Source organism: Erithacus rubecula, assembly GCF_903797595.1.
Source record: "Erithacus rubecula genome assembly, chromosome: 12".
Taxonomy (NCBI): Eukaryota; Metazoa; Chordata; class Aves; order Passeriformes; family Muscicapidae; genus Erithacus; species Erithacus rubecula.
The window spans coordinates 1732639-1753826 of record NC_136664.1 but is presented as its reverse complement, the minus strand read 5'-3'; the positions used below and the strand labels follow the sequence as shown (position 1 = coordinate 1753826).

The window sequence follows — 21188 nt, the reverse complement described above, 5'->3', positions numbered from 1 at the left end:
AAATCCCAATAAAATGCTGACATCACCCTGGAGCTCATTCCTGCAGGTCACCTCCCCTTCCACCCACAGATCAGCTGGGAAATCATTCTGGGCTCAGCAGAACCTTTGTGAACAATGCTCTTTTTATTTTTTTTTTATTTTTAATTTTTTTTTTTGGTAGTTTGAAAGATTCCTTGTGTTCAAATGTTTAAAAATCCCTCGTAAAAATTAAACCTGAATGTGGGGTTGGGGATTGAGGAATGCAAGGGGGACTTGGTATTTTTTTATATACATTTATTTTAGTTTGATTTTGGTTTCAAGGAGGGAATTAAAATGCGTTTCTCCCATTTTTAAGTGCTTTGAGATGGATCAATTTTTTTCTATGGGTTCAAAGGGATTTGTCTTCTCCAAAAGCAGATGGGTTAAATATAAGTATTCTTAAATCTTCTTATTAATAGGAATAAAAACATTGCTGCAATTAATGCCTTGGCATTATAGGAGGGAATATCTTGGATTTGGGAATTGATGCAGGAAAACCTTGCTCAGTGATTCCTGATGTTATCACACTCACAGCTGGATCTGTCACTCTGTCCCAATTTATTTGTCATAATTAACAAAACTATCAATCCCACAAAGCCAAAGGCATTGAGCATCCCATATGGGAATCTGGTTTTTGGGGACCCTGCTGGGAGCAGCTTCTCTTGTGGATCCTTCAGTGGCTTTTTGGGGTGGATCTGGGTTTGTTTGAATGGTTTATGGGATATTCCTGGTGCTGATATTTGGATGGTTTGTGGGATATTCCTGGTGCTGATATTTGGATGGTTTATGGGACATTCCTGGTGCTGATATTTGGATGGTTTGTGGGATATTCCTGGTGCTGATATTTGGATGGTTTATGGGATATTCCTGGTGCTGATATTTGGATGGTTTATGGGATATTCCTGGTGCTGATATTTGGATGGTTTATGGGATATTCCTGGTGCTGATATTTGGATGGTTTATGGGATATTCCTGGTGCTGATATTTGGATGGTTTGTGGGATATTCCTGGTGCTGATATTTGGATGGTTTGTGGGATATTCCTGGTGCTGATATTTGGATGGTTTATGGGATATTCCTGGTGCTGATATTTGGATGGTTTATGGGATATTCCTGGTGCTGATATTTGGATGGTTTGTGGGATTTTCCTCGTGCTGCTTGTATGGATGGTTTATAGGATGTTCCTTGTTGAATTTTTTTGAATTTGGATGGTTTGTGGGGTATTCCTGGTTGGATTTGTTTGGATGGTTCATGGTGTGTTCCTGATTGGATTTGTGTTCTTGGTTCTCTTGTCTGGATGGTTCATGGGATATTCCTGATTAGATTTGTGTTCCTGGTTCTAATATTTGGATGGTTCATGGGATATTCCTGGTTGGATTTATCTGGGTGGTTCCTGAGATATTCCAGGTTCTATTATTTGCATGGTTTATAGGGCATTCCTGGTTCTGTTATTTGGATGGTTCATGGGGTGTTCCTGGTTGGATTTATCTGGGTGGTTCATGGGGTGTTCCTGGTTCTGTTATTTGCTAAAAACCCTTCACAGGATTCACCTTGGGCAGTGCAGGAGCCAGGTGTGGCTCCCCCCCAGATGAGTCGTGACTCTTGAGATGCAGTTCAGCTCTCTATCCTGGCACAGACAGAATGTGTAAAACACAACCCCAGACCCCTGGCATGGCAGCTCCCAGGTGTGGGTGTGTCCCCAGGTGCTGCAGCTCAGTGCAGGTGTGTCCTCAGGTGCTCCAGCTCTCACTCAGGTGTGTGTGGGTGTGTCCCCAGGCTCTGCAGCTCTCTCAGGTGTGTCTGTGTGTCCCCAGGTGCTGCAGGGCTCTCAGGTGTGTCTGTGTGTCCCCTCAGGTGTGTCTGTGTGTCCCCAGGTGCTGCAGGGCTCTCAGGTGTGTCCCCTCAGGTGTGTCTGTGTGTCCGGAGGTGCTGCAGGGCTCTCAGGTGTGTCCCCTCAGGTGTGTCTGTGTGTCCCCTCAGGTGTGTCTGTGTGTCCCCAGGTGCTGCAGGGCTCTCAGGTGTGTCCCCTCAGGTGTGTCTGTGTGTCCCCTCAGGTGTGTCTGTGTGTCCTCTCAGGTGTGTCTGTGTGTCCCCAGGTGCTGCAGGGCTCTCAGGTGTGTCCCCTCAGGTGTGTCTGTGTGTCCCCAGGTGCTGCAGGGCTCTCAGGTGTGTCTGTGTGTCCCCTCAGGTGTGTCTGTGTGTCCCCAGGTGCTGCAGGGCTCTCAGGTGTGTCCCCTCAGGTGTGTCTGTGTGTCCCCAGGTGCTGCAGGGCGCGCAGCTGATCGCGGTGGCCTCGGCAGAGCCGGCAGGGGGCGCTGTGGACGGCTCCCCCCTGCAGGGCAGCGACATCCAGGTGCAGTACGTGCAGCTGACCCCCGTGCCCGACCCCACTGCCTCCACACAGGTGAGGGAGGGGTGGGATAATGGGATAATGGGATGATGGGATGATGGGATAATGGGATAATGGGATAATGGGATAATGGGATAATGGGATAATGGGATAATGGGATAATGGGATAATGGGATAATGGGATAATGGATAATGGGATAATGGGATAATGGGATAATGGGATAATGGGATAATGGATAATGGGATAATGGGATAATGGGATGGGATGGGATAATGGGATGGGATGGGATTGATGGGATGGGATGGGATGGGATAATGGGATGGGATAATGGGATGGGATAATGGGATGGGATAATGGGATGGGATAATGGGATGGGATAATGGGATGGGATGGGATGGGATGGGATGGGATGGGATAATGGGATGGGATGGGCTGGGATGGGCTCAGCTGGGCTCGGCTCAGGTTGGGCTGGGCTCAGCTGGGCTCGGCTCAGGTTGGCCTGGGCTCAGGTTTGGCTGGGCTCAGGTTGGGCTGGGCTCAGGTTGGGCTTGGCTCTGGTTGGGCTCGGCTCAGGTTGGGCTGGGCTCAGGTTGGGCTGGGCTCAGGTTGGGCTGGGCTCAGGTTGGGCTTGGCTCAGGTTGGGCTTGGCTCAGGTTGGGCTGGGCTCAGGTTGGGCTGGCTGCTTCCTGGGGGGTTCATGGTTCTGTGCTTGGATGGTTCTGGGGTGTTCCTGATTGCATTTCTCTTCCTGGTGCTGTTATTTGGATGGTTTGTGGGATATTCCAGTTTCTGTTATTTGGATGGTTCATGGAGTATTCCAGGTTCTGTTATTTGAATATTTCATGGGATATTCCTGGTTGGATTTGTGTTCCTGGTTCTGATATTTGAATGGTTCATGGGATATTCCTAGTTTTGATTGGAAGGTTCATGGGATATTCCTGGTTCTATTACTTGAATGGTTCATGAGGTATTCCTGGTTCTGTTATTTGGATGTTTGATGGGTTGTTCCTTGTTCTAATATTTGTAAAAGGCCTTCACAGGATTCACCTTGGGCAATGCAATTTTCAAACCATAAAACCCCATCATTTAGTATAAGAAATATATTTTTATTTTAATTTAAAGGTAGAAATGATCCTTTTTTCTGTCCTTGCTCAGTGCCTGTGGAGAAGTTCTTTTGGTCACTGGTGTGTCCTGGAGGGCTGGAAGCCATCCCAAAGGACAGCACCAAAAACTTCCTTTGTTTTGTGCCTGCAATCAGCCAAAAAAGCATTTTCAGGCTGAGGTTCCCCTCAGAAAAGTGATTCCTGTTCTGACAGCAGTTTTCCAGTTGTTGTGATCAACACAAAACCCTGCAGCAGTTGGAAGTGAACACTTGATCCTCTCTGCCATGGAGCAGGAATTACTGGGGTTTTTTTGGTCGTTTTTAATCAGTTTGAACAGCCATGAGTCTGAGCTAGAGAAAGTCTGTCATCAGCTTGGAGCTTTGGTGACAGCACCAGAGCTGATTGGAAACAGCTGGAACATGTTTTTGTGGGTTTGGGCACACGTGGTTTTGAAAATCCCACTCCATGGGCTTCTTCCCAAGTGCTTGTGGGATTCTTTTTGCCTCAGCACTGCCCTTGTCAATATTTTAGATTTGATTTTTTAAAGTGCTCTGCACACTGAGGGTGTTCTGCAGGGGTTGTGCTTTGTTTTTAATGGATCCTCCAGCACTGCTGCTCCTTGGATTTAACAAATCCAAGGACATTGGGGATCCCCTGGGCTGGGAAAGACCCACAAGGATCACAACCCTAAATAATCCAAGCAGGGATTTAATAAATCCAAGGACAATGGGAATACTCTGAGTTGGGAAAGACTCACAAGGACCATGACCCCAAATAGTTCAAGCAGGGATTTAATAAATCCAAGGACAATGGGAATACCCTGAATTGGGAAGGACCCACAAGGATCATGACCCTAAATAATCCAAACAGGGATTTAATAAATCCAAGGACAATGGGAATACCCTGAATTGGGAAGGACCCACAAGGATCATGACCCTAAATAATCCAAACAGGGATTTAATAAATCCAAGGACAATGGGAATACCCTGAATTGGGAAGGACCCACAAGGATCATGACCCTAAATAATCCAAACAGGGATTTAATAAATCCAAGGACAATGGAAATACTCTGAATTGGGAAGGACCCACAAGGACCATGACCCCAAATAATCCAAGCAGAGATTTAATAAATCCAAGAATAGTGGGGATCCCCTGGGCTGGGAAAGACCCACAAGGATCATGACCCTAAATAATCCAAACAGGGATTTAATAAATCCAAGGACAATGGGAATACTCTGAGCTGGGAAGGATCATGAGGATCACAACCCCAAATAATCCAAGAAGGGATTTAATAAATCCAAGAACAACAGGAATACCCTGAATTGGGAAGGACCCACAAGGACCATGACCCCAAATAATCCAAGCAGAGATTTAATAAATCCAAGAATAGTGGGGATCCCCTAAATTGGGAAGGATCATGAGAATCACAACCCCAAATAATCCAAGCAGGGATTTAATAAATCCAAGGACAATGGGAATACTCTGAGTTGGGAAGGATCATAACCCCAAATAATCCAAGAAGGGATTTAATAAATCCAAGAACAAAGATCCAAGGTGTTCCTCACTCCAAGCCTGAGGAATTCCCAGATTTCCCTCCCATGGGGTTTCTCCTGCTCCCTCAGGAAGGAATTTTGGAGCAAAGCTCCCAAGAGCAGCAGCCACCCCAGGAGTTCCCCTTTTGGGGACACTGTGCTGGTTTTTAATTCTCTGATTTAACCACAGAGAGACAGCAGGGAAGGAAGGGAACAGGAAAAGGGGATGAAAGAAAAGCCATAAATAAAAGTCAGCCAGAAATATTTCTTCCCTTTGCTCAGTGAAAACTGAGGATCTGGAAAGGAATTGGAGAAAACCAACGTGGTGTTTGCATTGCTCTGAGTTTATAGTTTAGGAGGATTATTTTAATTTTTTTTTTTTTTTTTTTTTTTGGATAAAAAGATAGAATTTTCTGTGGAGAAGGATCAGAAGGGAAAAGTTTGATCTGAGGGAAAACCTCCAGGTGAGGCTGCCCTGACACTTACCTGGTTCAAGGTGCTGAGATGTGCCCAGGATTTTATCAATCTAAACTCACTAAAGTGGAATTTATTTTCCACCTGGGCTGGACTCTGTGCCAATTCCCTGTTTGGAACAGCACAAATGTGGATTTATTTCATGTCTCACAACAAGTTTTCTGCCTTTTTTTTTTTTTCCTATAATGAATCCCTGCTCTGAGTTCAGCTGGAGCAGAGCAAAATCCACTTCAATTTTCTATTTTCAGTCTATTCATGAATGATTTTTGCTTGGCTTCTTTTCATGTTTTGACAGCAGTTTGCAAAGTCTAGAAATACAGAATATTTGGATTAAAATTCTGTGCTCAGATGCAATGCTGGTGGTAAATTTTGTTAGATTTGGAAAAAAAAACCCCACCATTATTCCAAATATAAATTCTTATAATCCCTTCAGATCTGAGGTTGGATCAATATTTGGTGCTGCTGTTGTGCTGATATTTGATAATTCTATTTACTCAATGCACTTTTCCTCTAAATGGGAAAGAAAACTTTGAGGATTATTTAAAATATTTTGTGCTATCCAATTTTAGCAGACTCACAGATTTATTCAGCACCTTGGCATGAAGTTTTTTGAACTTTTAAGCAAACACAAAATACCTTTCAAACTAAACAGGAAAAAAAAATTCCTGTTGCCAAATACAATCACTGGCAACAAGGCAGAGGGAAAGAAATTTAATTTAGGAGCAGCACTGTATGATTTTGAACTTCTGGTGTTTTAATTTGAATAATAAATAAGCTGGGATTTATTTAATAAAATATTTCATAAATATTTTAATAAAATAAAGATTAAATATTTTAATAAAGAAATATTTAATAAAACCCAGAAGTTGGGAATTCTGGTGGATTTTTTACCCAAGTTCAAGGCACAAAGCAGGGCCTGAAATGAGGATTTTTTTATCACCAAAATCCTGTCAAAAGGAGAATTCCAGGGTGTTGCACAGAGCATCCTTTGGAGGTGTGAATTAGGAAAATCCAGCAAGGGCAGATTTCTGCACTGAGGGGGAGTTTAGACAGGAAAAAAATCCTGAAATCCTTGCCCTGTGCTTGGAATTTTATCCTTTTGGGATATTTGAATTGGAATTTTTGATGAGGGTGCCAGGGACTGCTCTGGGTTCTGCTCCTCTCCCAGCTCCAGGGGCTTTTCCTCACTCCCAGAATCTGAAATTTGGATTTTCCCTCCCCAGAGAGTTTATTTGCAAAGAGATTTTCCTTTGGAGTTTTCAGAATTTGAAATTTGGATTTTCCCTCCCCAGCAAATTCATTTGTAAAGAGATTTTTCCTTTGGAGTTTTCAGAATTTGGAATTTGGATTTTCCCTCCCCAGGAAATTCATTTGTAAAGAGATTTTCCTTTGGATTTTTCAATCAGTTGTGCTCCCTTTTAATTCTCCCTGGTTTTCCTTGAGGATAATCAGGAGAACCAAAGGAGGAATTTCCTCTGAGGAAAAGCTGACACCTAAAATAGGGCAAGGCTGGAAAAATCAGCATTTTTAGACCCTGCCCTGCTCCAGCTGGAAATTCCAAGGAAAATCCAGCAGGATTTCTGTCCCAACACCCCAGAACTCCCCCTGTCTTTTCCATTATCATTTTTGCTGGCCTTCCCACCTCCCATTTTTATTTATTTTATTTATTTTATTCCCAAAAATCTCTCCCTTGGGATGACCTTCCACAGCTTCACTTTGGTGCCAGACTCTGGATTTATTTCCTTTATTTGATTTTATTTATTTTATTCCCAAAATCTCTCCCTTGGGATGACCTTCCACAGCTTCACTTTGGTGCCAGACTCTGGATTTATTTCCTTTATTTGGAGCTGGTTCTTTTCTTGGGAAAAGAGAGGGAATAATTGCCTTGGTGCCACTCCTGATTTTGTAGATCTTTATCATAATTGCATTATTTCAGTTTCCTCATTAGGCTTCATGGAGACTCTGATGTTATTTTTGGTGCCTTTGTGTGTTCCCATTCCCACATCCATGTGGGTTTTGCTCTGGAATTTTTTCCACTGGAGTTTATATTGGGATAATGGAAGTCTCTTGGTGCCACCAATAAAAAGCACTTTTTGGGTGGGTTTTGCTCTGGAATTTTTTCCTCTGGAGTTTTTATTGGGATAATGAGCTGGAATTCTCTTGGTGCCACCAATAAAAAGCATTTTTTGGGTGGGTTTTGCTCTGGAATTTTTTACACTGGAGTTTATATTGGGATACTGAGCTGGAATTCTCTTGGTGCCACCAATGAAAAGCATTTTTTGGGTGGGTTTTGCTCTGGAATTTTTTCCTCTGGAGTTTTTATTGGGATAATGAGCTGGAATTCTCTTGGTGCCACCAATGAAAAGCATTTTTTGGGTGGGTTTTGCTCTGGAATTTTTTCCTCTGGAGTTTATATTGGGATACTGAGCGGGAATTCTCTTGGTGCCACCAATAAAAAGCATTTTTTGGGTTGATTTGCTGTGTCCTGTCCCCCTTTTCAGGGCACTGATTCCCTTCAATCAGCAATCCAGCCAGAAATGCAGATAGAGCACGGGGCAATCCAGATCCAGTGAGGATTGAGGAGTGCTGGGAACTCCAGTCAGCTCCAGAAATGGGAGTGGAGAGGCTGAAAAAAAAAAAAAAAACCAAAACAAACCCAGACTCAGAAGCTCCAGCCACACCTGGAATAATTCCTGGAATAATTCCAACCTCAGCCAGAGCTGCAGCATCACCAATCCAGGTCCTGCCCTTCCAAAAAAAACCCAGTGGGTTGCACTGAAATCCACTCAGAGAGGACAAACCCGGCCCTGGAGAGGATGAGGAGGAGGAGGAGGAAGAATTCTCCTGCATCCCAACTGTGAGATTCCCTCCCTGCCCTCCTGTGAACATGGAATGGCTGCAGAAATTTGGGTGCTGCAGGATCTGCTTTGCCATGAAGAGAAAGTTCCAGAGCTCAGATATTTTTCACTGTTGGAACAACCCTTTTTTTCTTTTTTTTCTTTTTTTTTTTTAATTTGCTATGGTGTTTATAAAAAAAAAAAAAAAAAGAAAATATTAAAAAAAAAAAGGAAAAAATCCCTTGACAGCAAGTCTTGGCCTTTTGCTGGTGTTTTCTGTTCAGTGTCATCAAAACTGTATTTGCAGAAGACTAACACTTTTGTTTGTACTGTTGCTTAACTACTTTTCTAGGGGAAAATGCTTTAAAAATGCTGTAATTATGCATTTCTAATGAGAAATAAATGTGTATTTATGAATAGTGCAGCTCTAAGTTGCTCTAACTTGGGAGTGGGTCGGGGTTGGCTGGGCAGGAATGTTGAGCTGGGGATGGATCCACACTCAGCCACTAAGGAAAAACCCAATTTCAGACCATTTTATTTTCTAAATTCCCAATCTCAGTCCACTCTATTTTCTAAATTCCCAATCCCAGACCATTTTATGATATAAATTCCCAATCTCAGACCATTCTGTTTTTTAAATTCCCAATTTCAGACCATTTTATTATCTGAATTCCCAATCCCAGACCATTCCATTTTCTAAATTCCCAATCTCAGACCATTCTCTTTTCTAAATTCCCAACCCCAGACCATTCCATTTTCTAAATTCCCAACCCCAGACCATTCCATTTTCTAAATTCCCAATCTCAGACCATTCCATTTTCTAAATTCCCAACCCCAGACCATTCTCTTTTCTAAATTCCCAACCCCAGACCATTCTCTTTTCTAAATTCCCAACCCCAGACCATTCCATTTTCCAAATTCCCAATCTCAGACCATTCTATTTTTTAAATTCCCAACCCCAGACCATTCTCTTTTCTAAATTCCCAACCCCAGACCATTTTATCATCTAAATTCCCACTGCAGGAAAACTGGGGTAGCTGACTTTTTGAGTGTGCAAAATGTAATGAATTTATGAAATAATTTTATGCCATGTGAACAATTCTGAGCTGTGTCCCTTTGTCCAGCAATTCCCCAGAGTGGGATTCATCCATCTCAACCCAACATCCAGGTGAAATCCTGAAAATTTAATTGGATTTTGACAAAGCACCATTATCCTATTGGCTCATCCTGAGTGGAAAAAAAATCCCTGTTTGCTGTCACCTGCTTATTTTAATGATGGATGTTTTGGAAAAGAAGAAGAGTTTGTAAAATTGGAGTTTGGGAAATACTGTTTGGAAAATAAGAGGGGGAGGTGCTGCTTTGTGTTTGATTTCCAGCTGATTTCCCACAGGGTGATTGCCAATAAATGGCTCACAGTGCATTTAATGAATTGATAAATGAGGTGTGGCCACAAATCCCAGGTGTTTGAATGCAGGATAACTTGAATTTTTATTTTTGTATGACCAAAGGAAGGGTTAAGCACCCCCAGCCTCTGGGAATGTCATCCCTGGTGAGTGTTACACTTCCTATAAATTCCAAAGAATTCTCTTTAGGATGTTTCTTGGCACAGAAGCACAAGCACAGCTTCCTGGTTCTGTTATTTGGATGTTTTATGGGTTGTTCCTTGTTCTAATATTTGGTAAAAGGCCTTCACAGGATTCACCTTGGGCAATGCAATTTTCAAACCATAAAACCCCATCATTTATTATAAATATTTATTATAAATATTATAAATATTTATTATAAAAAAATAGGGGTTTTTTGCACTTGTGGAGCTCAGGGTCTGCAGCAGGGCAGGAAATTTTGGGTGATTTTCCACATTCTGGGTTTAGCACCCAAAGAGATGCCCAAAAATAAAGGCAGAGCTGGATATTTTAATAATCATGGAATCATGGAGTGGTTTGGGTGGGAAGGGACCAAAGGATCATCCAAACCCAGCCCCTGGATGGGCAGGGACACACCAGGGTCACTCCAGCCTGGCCTTGGACATGGATTTCTCTGGGAATTCCATCCCAGAGCCCCCCCAGCCTCACAGGGAACAGCTCCTTCCCAAAATCCATCCATCCAAAATATCCCTGCCCTGGCTGGGAATCCATCCCCTGGGTCCGGCCAGGCAGAGCTGGGAATTCCCCTCTGGTTTGTGAATTTTGTTCTCTTTGTATTTTCCAGCTGAAGTTCAGCAGGAGGAGGAGGAGATTCCTGAGCCAGGAATTCTGGTGAGTATTCCCTGTCCCCAAGAATTCCTCCTTGTCCAGGCAGGAAATATATTTGCCCTATAGAAAATATCCATTTCTTTGTATATATAAATATGTACAATATTAGATATATAATATATGGATTTATCCATCCCATCCCCATCCCATGGGATTTATCCATCCCATCCCCATCCCATGGGATTTATCCATCCCATCCCCATCCCATGGGATTTATTTATCCCATCCCCATCCCATGGGATTTATTTATCCCATCCCCATCCCATGGATTTATCCATCCCATCCCCATCCCATGGGATTTATTTATCCCATCCCCATCCCATGGATTTATCCATCCCATCCCCATCCCATGGGATTTATCCATCCCATCCCCATCCCATGGATTTATCCATCCCATCCCTTGGGATTTATCCATCCCATCCCATCCCATGGGATTTATCCATCCCATCCCCATCCCATGGGATTTATCCATCCCATCCCCATCCCATGGGATTTATCCAGCCCATCCCATCCCATGGATTTATCCATCCCATCCCCATCCCATGGGATTTATTTATCCCATCCCCATCCCATGGATTTATCCATCCCATCCCCATCCCATGGGATTTATTTATCCCATCCCCATCCCATGGATTTATCCATCCCATCCCCATCCCATGGGATTTATCCATCCCATCCCCATCCCATGGGATTTATCCATCCCATCCCCATCCCATGGGATTTATTTATCCCATCCCCATCCCATGGATTTATCCATCCCATCCCCATCCCATGGGATTTATTTATCCCATCCCCATCCCATGGATTTATCCATCCCATCCCATGGATTTATCCATCCCAGGAACACCACTCTCTCCTTGGGACCATCTGCCTTGCACAATTCCTGGGATTTTTACAACCCTTGGCATTGCTCAATCCTCCCTCAACTCCCTTAATCCCCCTGCTCTCCTCAGCAAAACCAGCAGAGAAATTAAAAAAAGAATAAAAATAAAAAATCCAAATGTTCAGAAAAGAGGAGGTGGGAGGAATCCAGGGGAAAATCCCAAGGAACAGTTTGTTGGTTTGGTTGGATCCCTCCCTCCTTTTCCACCCTCAGGTTGCTTTTCCCTCCTCTCTGCATCCCAGGGAGGGGTTCCTGGGAAATTCCTCATTTTCTGGCATTAAACAATTCCCAAAATTTCCTGATTTATCCAGGAGCAGCAGTGCTGGAGGTAGGCAGGGGTGAGGCTGGGGGGGGGGGGGGGGGGGGGGTTTTTTTTTTTTTTTTTTTTTTTTTTCCCATTTTGTTTATGCCTTGCTGGGTTTTGAAGGAATCTGTAAACATCTGGGGGGATTACATCTGGTTTGGGTTCTGCCTGAAATTCCTGGGACTTTCATTCAGTTGAGAGTTAGAACAAAACCAGCAGCTCCTCTGGCAGGTTCTGCCTCAGGATTTTCCAAAAATAAATTCTTTCCCTTCTGACACTTCCCTGAGTTTTCATGGATGTTTTCTTGTGTGGCAAAGAGCTCAATGAACCTTGAGTTCAGTGACAAGAATGATTCTCTTTTATTTTCTATACTGGAAAAGGTGGGATGTTTTATTTTTCCTGCCAGAAAATTGTAGGAATATTCCCTTGGAAAAATCTTGGAATGTCTTTGCATGGCTTGACATTTTTCAATGCAGAATCTTTTTTTTTTTGAGCAAATGCAACACTGATAAAATTCATTGATGGGAAGTGGTTGAACACTTTGAGGAGGGGTTTTTATGTTTGGTTTTGGTTTTATTTTGGGATTTGTGTCATTCCCTGCTCCAATCCCACTGGAATCCCAGCTCAGGGCTGCACTGGTGTCCTGGGATTTGAGATTCCTCAGGCTCTGGGCTCCAAGTCCAGATCTGCAGCTTTAATCCATGTGCAAATTCATCAGGTCAGTTGAAAAGCTCATGATTGGGAGTTTTGCTGTGGGGAAGAAAAATTGGGGAAAAGCTCTTCAGTTTGGGCAGGGAAGGAATTGCAGGAAATCCAAGTGGGAATGGAGGAGTTGGCAGTGTGGAGGAGGAACAATGGGAGTGGGAATGGGAGTGGGAATGGGGATGGGAATGGGATGGGAATGGGATGGGGATGGGAATGGGAATGGGATGGGAATGGGAATGGGAATGGAAATGGGGATGGGGATGGGGATGGGAATGGGAAATGAAATGGGAAATGGGAACAATAGGGATGGAATGGGAATGGGATGGGAATGGGAATGGGATGGGAATGGGAATGGGAATGGGAATGGGAATGGAATGGGAATGGGAATGGGAATGGGATGGGAATGGGAATGGGAATGGGAATGGAAAATGGGAATGGGGATGGGAATGGGATGGGAATGGGAATGGGAATGGAAAATGGGGATGGGGATGGGAATGGGATGGGAATGGGAATGGGATGGGAATGGGAATGGGATGGGAATGGGAATGGGATGGGAATGGGATGGGAATGGTTTGTGGCAGCCTGGGCTGGGTGTGCCAGGCTGATCCCAAGGGATGCCCCTGGATCCACACAGAGTCACTGGATCCATTCCCAGCCCCATCACAGAACATTCCCTCTGTTCCCTCCCTGTGCACCCAATAATGGGGAAATATCCTAAATTTAGAGAATCAGGAGCCATTCAGGGTGGAAAAGACCTTTAGGGCCATCAAGTCCAACCATCCCCCAGCACTGCCAAGGCCAAACCCTTCTGGGGATGAAGTAATTCCCAGTATTAATGAAATAAATGCATTGTTCACATGAAGTTCTCAAAGTAGGAGGGTTGAGTTGGGCTGAGAGTGCTTTTTACTGGGTTCTGACCAGAGAAATGACTGATGGCTTCTTGTCCCCCTTGTTTGTGGGGGACAGCAAATTTCTGGCTGGAAACCCATGAACTGATCAACAACTGAGATAAAAGCAATTTTAAAAAGCCTTGAAACCCTTAATCCTTTAGGGCTGGTTTCTGAAAATCCAGAATTAAAAATATCATCACAAAGAGCTTTTCTACAGTACAGAATTAATAAGCAGAGAACACTAAAAAAACACTGATTTTTTTTTCTCTTAAAATGTCCCTTTCCCTTTTCCTTTCATCCCTGAGATTTTGGTGGGTGCTGACCACACAGACCCTTCCAGCAAAAGGAGGGTTAACTCCTGGAGAAAGGGGGTGGAGAGGGAATCCCAGCTTGGAACTTGAGACTTTGCAGCTGAGAAAGAAAAGATTTGGAGATGCAGACGTAATCCCAGAGCTCTGCAATCAGCTCCTGTCAAAGGAAAAGCACAGGAAAAAAAACTGCCCAGGTCCTCTGGGTGCAGGGCAGGACAAGGAGCAGCAGAGCCACCACCTCCTCCAGGGTGAGTAGGGAAAAACTTCCCATCTAAACTCCTGGAAAATGGTTCAGGTTTTGGGAATGACTGGGTGGGAAGGTCAGGAGCAGAGGTGAATTTGGATTTTTTTTTTGGTGCCAGATGCAGAAGGTGATCTCTTAATTCAGGTTTTCCTGCAGCCAGGCTCCAGGAATGAGCTTGGGGGGGTGTCTGGAGCAGAATCTCTGCTCTTTCCTGCTGTAAATCCAAAAGTCCCCAGGAGCTGCCAAGGAGTGCAAACAAACTCCTGGAGTGGGAATGTGAATTTGTGTGGATTTCATCTCAAAGTGGGAGAGTTTGGATTTGTGTGGTTTAACTCCTTCAGCCTGAGCTGCTCTCCTCTGCAGGGCTCCAGGTAATCACTCAGGATAATTTTTGCTGAATTTTGGAGCATCCTGGAGCTCCAGGTTTGCTGGATTTGGTGCCTGTGGGATGCTCCAGAGCTGCTGCCCTGAGTCTGGGGGGTTTGTGCTTTTGGGGAATCTGAGGATTTTCTGATGGATCACAAGGATGGGGAGAGGGAACAGATCCATGGGGGTTCCCAAGGCTGCCAGGTGCATGGGATGTTCCAGCTGGGGTGTGATTTATTGCAGCATTATTATTACTATTAATAATAACATTAATATTTAGGAGCAGCTGGTGGTTAGCACACTGGGTTTCGTGGGGCTGTGTTTGTCCAGTGCCTGTTTTCCATTACAAAACTAGGAGATAAACTAAGATGACAGTCACATTTTCCTACCATAAATTTCTCCCTTTTCCCTCCCCTGTGCTCCTTGGCAAACACAGATCCTGGCTGCTGCTGCAGACATCAAAAGGGTTTACAAGCCCAGCTTGCCTGGGTCAGTCCTGGGCAGGAGGGACACAGATGATCCAAATCACCCCCATGACAGCAGCAGGATGGGAAAGAGGGAAAGGAGGAAGCTGCACATGGTGGGAGGGGAAGGAAAATCTCCTGGGAGGACTTGTCTCAGCTGATGCACTTCAGGTGGTGGGGAGAGATTTCCCTGATTTTTTTTTTTTTTTTTCTGGTCACTCACCATCTTCCTGTTTTCCTAAATGTTTTCTCTGAATGTTTTCAGCTCTAAGAACTCAACCTTTGGAGTTGTAACTCGTGTCCAAGTTGTTGTCTCATCCCATCTCCATCCCTGCAGCATCCTTTGCTCTTGGCCCTGGATCTGCCTTTTGCCCTGAGCTGATCCATTCACAAACTTCCCCTCCTTGGCTTTTTCTTCCCTGTCACATCAAATACTCCTCAGGATTTTCACTGTCCCCATCCCACATCCTGCTCCCATTTCAATCTGCTCCTTCCCCCTGCCAACAGTTCAATGCAAACAGGGAAAATGCAAAATTCCAGTGCAATTTCCATGCTTCCTTTAGTCCCATTCCCTGTTTTCCTGCACCTTGGATCATCCTTCCTTGTGCAACACCCACCACCTTTTGTGGCATTTTGAGATTATTTCATCCTTGAATTTCAGCTGCCACCAGCTCAAAGCTCTGCATCAGTGATATTTCTCTCTTTATTATAATTATGCTAAGATTAAACATAATTACCTCAGAATTATGAACAAACCCAAGGCTCGAGTTACAGATGAGAAACTTTGTTCTGCTTTTTGCTTTGCTTTAAAAACTCCCCTGTGTCTCAAAGAGCAGCTCAAACCAACTGAGCTGTTGAAATAAATCCTTTTTTACATCTTCAACCTGCTGAGTCCTCAATACAGGAAAACCAATGGATGAGAACAAAAAATCCTGAAGCACATTCCTAGCTCTTCCCTGCCTTTCATTCTTTTAGTTCTTAGTGTTTGTCATAAATAAATTCCATTTCTAAATAATTATAATAATAATAATAATAACAATAAAAATCCAAATAAAAAATACATTAAAAAATATATATTTTTTTTAAAATAAATGTAATTCTACATTGTGGGGCAATGTCTTTCCAGCAAGGCTGAGCTCTTGTCCTCATGTGTCTGGAAAATGTTTATTTATATCCAAAGTGCTTTTCCCAGTTTCCAGGTGGGATTTGCTTCTCTGGCAGGGCCAGGCTGAGTCACCCTCCTGCCATAAACAGCTGATGCACAGAAATTTGGGATTTCTTTTGCACTTCCCTGCTGGTTTTTAAATTCCCTTGGTTTATGGCAGGGGGTGAAGCCAAGCCCAGCTCCCCTCCCTGAGCTCCTCCCAAACACTGGGCTGAGATTTTGGCTCCTTGAACCAAATTTCACTCTGCAGAGGGCAAGGGATGAAGTGCAGCCCTCCAAATTCCTGTCCCCATGAATTTTGTGTCTCTTCTCATCTTTATCACTTCTCTAGGTCTGGTCCAGTCCCTTCTCCAATTAAAAAAATCCATTTTCAGTTTGGTTTGATTTCATTTCATGTTGAATGTTTCCCTTCAAGCTGTGCAAGTTTCCCCTCAATTCCCTTTTTATCTGCACCCCCTGCTCCTGTTTCACTCACTAAATAAATAAAAATAAACTGAAAGTGTTTCAGTTTTACCTCAGGACTCGTGGGCTCTGAATTTTGAGTTCCTGTCCTGTGGGATTTGTGTCATTCCCAACGTGAATGACACAGACACTTGGATGATTTGGTTCCAAAATCAGGTCTAAAATCCCCTCTTCTGCCTCATCCACCTCTCTTAAACCCAGATATAAAATCTGCTCTTTTCCCTCACTCATCCCTTTTAACCCAGACATAAAACCCATTTTTCCCTTCATCCATCTCTTTTAAATCAGATATAAAATCCATTCTTTTTCCTCAGCCACCTCTTTCAACCAAAATATAAAATTCACTCCTTATTCTCACCCCCTCTCTTAAGCCAGGTCTAAAATCCACTTTTCTCCCTCATCCATGTCTTTTAAACCCAGACATAAAATCCATTCTTTTTCCTTATCCACCTTTTTTAACCCAGGTATAAAATCTTCTCTTTTTCCTTACTCCTCCCTTTTCACCCAGACATAAAACCCATTTTCCCTTCATCCATCTCTTTTAAACCAGATATAAAATCCATTCTTTTTCCTTATCCACCTTTTTTAAACCAAAGTACAAAATCCACTCTTTTTCCTCACCCCCTCTCTTAAACCAGGTCTAAAATCTCTTTTTCCTCATCCACCTCTTAAACCCAGACATAAAATCAATTTTTCCCTCAGCCCTCTCTTTTAACCCAGACATAAAATCTTCTCTTTTTTCTCATCCACCTCTCTTAAAGCCAGACATAAAACCAGGCATTGGATTAGGAACTCTCCTAAGGAATTTTCTGTTTCTGAGCCTGGATTTGGAACTTTCCTGATGAATTTTCTTGTTCTGAGTCTGGATTAGGAGCTCTCCTGATGAATTTTCTGATTCTGAGCCTGGATTTGGAACTTTCCTGATGAATTTTCTTGTTCTGAGTCTGGATTAGGAGCTCTCCTGATGAATTTTCTGATTCTGAGCCTGGATTTGGAAATCTCCTGATGAATTTTCTGGTTCTGAGCCTGGATTAGGAGCTCTCCTAAGGGAATTTATGGTTCTGAGCCTGGATTAGGAGCTCTCCTAAGGAGTTTTATTATTCTGAGCCTGGATTAGGAGCTCTCCTAAGGAAATTTCTGGTTCTGAGCCTGGATTAGGAGCTCTCCTAAGGAAATTTCTGGTTCTGAGCCTGGATTAGGAGCTCTCCTAAGGGAATTTCTGGTTCTGAACCTGGATTTGAAGCTCTCCTAAGGAAATTTATGGTTCTGAACCTGAATTTGGAACTTTCCTGATGAATTTTCTGGTTCTGAGCCTGGATTAGGAACTCTCCTAAGGAATTGTCTGGTTCTGAACCTGGATTTGGAACTTTCCTGATGAATTTTCTGGTTCTGAGCCTGGATTAGAGCCCAGGCAGCTCCTGCTGTGGGACACCCAGAGTGTGACAGTGTCTGACCTTTGCAAATCTCTCTTGGGAAAGGGGAGACAAAAAGGCAAGAAACAAAACAAACAAAGCCAGGAACAGCTCTGCAAGTGCCAGGAGCAAAACTCAGTGTAGATAACAAGAGGAGGAATTTTGTTTTGTTTATTTTCTTTTCTATTTTTAATCCACTCACTTCCATTTTTCTCTGGAACTCGTGGAAAGGATGAGATTCTGGGTGAGGAAATTGGGATGAGCAGGGATTTAAATTGCAGGGAAAAAAAAAAAAAAAAAAAAAAAGAGCTTTGGAGATGTGCAGCACCTCCTCTAGTTACTCTCTGCAGGTTAAAGCAGCACCAGAAAAAAACAGAGATATGTATAAAAAAATAGAGATATATATAAAATATATATATATAAAATAGAGATTCTATATTAAAAATATATATAAATATATATATATATAAATATATATATGAAATATATGTATATAAATATATATAATAGAGATATTTCACACAATGGGGTTTTCTAGAGGAGTTTGTGGCTCCCAAAGGAAAAGGAGTGAATGGGGCACTCAGCCTCCCTCATTAACAGCAAATTAAAAAATCATTAATTACAACCAGGAGAAGGCTGCAGGGATTGGGATGGGCACGAGCTATTCCTGGTGACCAGGGCACTGGGAATGACCCCAGGATACTGGGAATGGCTCCAGGGCACTGGCAATGACCCCAGGATACTGGGAATGACCGGGCAGGGCACTGGAAATGACCCCAGCATACTGGGAATGACTGACCAGGACACTGGGAATGACTGGTCAGGGCACTGGGAATGACCCCAGGATACTGGGAATGAATGGGCAGGGCACTGGGAATGACCCCAGGGCACTGGGAATGACTGGGCAGGGCACTGGGAATGACCCCAGGATACTGGGAATGGCCCCAGGGCACTGGGAATGGCCCCAGGGCACTGGGAATGACTGGTCAGGGCACTGGGAATGGCCCCAGGACACTGGGAATGACTGGTCAGGACACTGGGAATGACCCCAGGGCACTGGGAATGGCCCCAGGACACTGGGAATGACTGGTCAGGACACTGGGAATGGCCCCAGGGCACTGGGAATGACCCCAGGATACTGGGAATGACCAGGCAGGACACTGGGAATGACCCCAGGATACTGGGAATGACCCCAGGGCACTGGGAGAGACTGGTCAGGACACTGGGAATGACTGGTCAGGACACTGGGAATGACTGGTCAGGACACTGGGAATGACCCCGGGGCACTGGGAATGACCCCGGGGCACTGGGAATGGCCCCAGGGCACTGGGAATGACTCCAGGATACTGGGAATGACTGGCCAGGGCACTGGGAATGACTGGGCAGGGCACTGGGAATGACTGGTCAGGGCACTGGGAATGACCCCAGGGCACTGGGAATGACCCCGGGGCACTGGGAATGGCCCCAGGGCACTGGGAATGACTGGGCAGGGCACTGGGAATGACCCCAGGGCACTGGGAATGGCCCCAGGGCACTGGGAATGACCCCGGGGCACTGGGAATGACTGGGCAGGGCACTGGGAATGGCTCCAGGGTCACTCTGGGATATTTTGGGATAGCACTGAGGTGTGAGCACAGGTTCATCCAGCTTTGGATGTTGTTTTTTTATTCTCAAGCTGGGTTTGAGCACAACCCCCAGGGGATGAACTGCTGCAGTGGTTTTGGTTTTGGTTTGTTAATCTGATTTTCCCAAGTCATGTTTGACTTTCAGTGGGATTTTGCAGAGGTGTGTTCAGCTCTTTGAAGTGGTTAACAGGGTGTCAATATTCAAATATTCAAATATTTGAAGTGGTTTAACAGGGTGTCAATATTCAAATATTCAAATGTTCAGCTGGTTGGTTCTGTCAGGTCTGAAGGAATTGCCAAGGTCCCCACAGGGCAGAATTTCCACAGCTCCTGGATTCCCTCCCCAGCTAAAAACCACATTAAACCACAATATTCTCCCCCCTCATCTCTGTGAAGGCACATTTAAACATGATTATCAAAATTACACTCAACACACAACCTAGAACAATAAAAACTACTAAATTAAACAAGGAAAAAACTTCTTACACTCCTAGACATTTCACTGTAATTACAATATAAATTGTTCTACATACCCTTATGATTCCATACTTGCTTTGCCCTTTATTTCTCCTAATTAATCTTTATCTCTTCGATTTCATCAATTCCCTGGCACCATCACCAAAAGATGTTTTGGTTAAAGTGGGCAGAAACTCCAGTTGAGTGAAGCTTGCTAATCTGAGTTTTCCCAGGGCTTGTTTGTCTTTAAATGTGATTTTACAGAGGTGTGTTCAGCTCTTTGAAGTGATTTAACAAGGTGTCAATATTCAAATATTAAAATATTCAAATATTAAATATTCAAATATTCAGCTGGTTGGTTCAGGTGTGAAGGAAGTGCCAAGGGAAGAACTTCCAGAGCTCCTGGATTCCCTCCCCAGATGCTCTTTTTACATCAGCCTCCCTCAGCAGGGCCTGAGCAGGATAAAACTGGAGGGGTAATTTGATTAATTTGGGTTAATTTGGGTTAATTTGGCCCATTCCAGAGCAGGAGGTGGCACAAGGAACCTGCAGCTCCATCCATGTGTGGGGTTTGTGTTTCTCTTCTTGGGGCCACCTGGAGTTGGAAACACAGGGAGGGATTGATGGGACAAAACCAGAAGGGAGATGATGGATGCTGTGAGCACACCCTTCTTTTGGGAAAGCAGCTTTGGCTACCAGCAGGTTTGAATGTGAAATCTCATTTTTTGGTGGGTCTGAGGCCAGTTGCTTCCCCCAGCACAGCACTGGGGGATTGGTGCTGTGGGAATCCCAGCCCTGGGGATGCTGCAGGCAGGGAGGGCTGGCAGCTGCTGCTGACATCCCCCAAAGCTCAGGCAGCTCCTGGGCTCTAATGAGCTCCAGCACGACCCCTCTGCACTCCCAGAGCTGCCAGGGCATGGAGAACCACGGAATTCTTTCAACACCTCAGGAAAAAAAATGTGAAAAACAGTCTCCAGCTCACCCTGAAAAAAGTCAGCTCCCAGTCTGGGAGTTAAGTCAGGCTTTAAGAGAGTGGGGAACTGCCAGGGCTTGAAGGTGTCCCCTTTGGAAACAGGAAATTCATCAGGCTGGGACTTCAGCTGCCTCTCCACTGGAAGATATTAATTTACAATTCCAGTATTTTGGGTTCAGGGGGTTGGTGATGGCTGGTTGGAAGGATGGGGAGAAGGAAACCATGTCCTGGAATTTCCAAGGTTGGATTCTCTAGGTTGTTACCTGACCTCAGTGAGAGGTGCTGGAGCTCCCAGCAGGGAGGGGAACATCCCTTCCTGGGCCAGCTGGGATTTTCCATGTTCTGCACATAATTCCCACCCT

The 21188-nt window shown here is 44.3% G+C and overlaps 1 protein-coding gene across 2 annotated transcripts in view; it reads left to right on the top strand.

Annotated features, from left to right (window-relative positions):
* The window catches only part of BANP (BTG3 associated nuclear protein), a 114897-nt gene extending 106166 nt beyond the window's left edge, over positions 1-8731 (top strand). Inside the window, exons 12-13 of one of the 2 annotated variants that reach the window (XM_079316010.1) lie at positions 2278-2421; positions 7979-8731. In XM_079316010.1, coding sequence (XP_079172136.1) covers positions 2278-2421; positions 7979-8050 — 216 coding nt within the window. In that variant the 3' untranslated portion in view covers positions 8051-8731. The remainder of the gene's footprint in view (positions 1-2277; positions 2422-7978) is intronic. The other variant, XM_079316009.1, reaches the window with a different exon arrangement.
* Positions 8732-21188: the final 12457 nt, after the last annotated feature.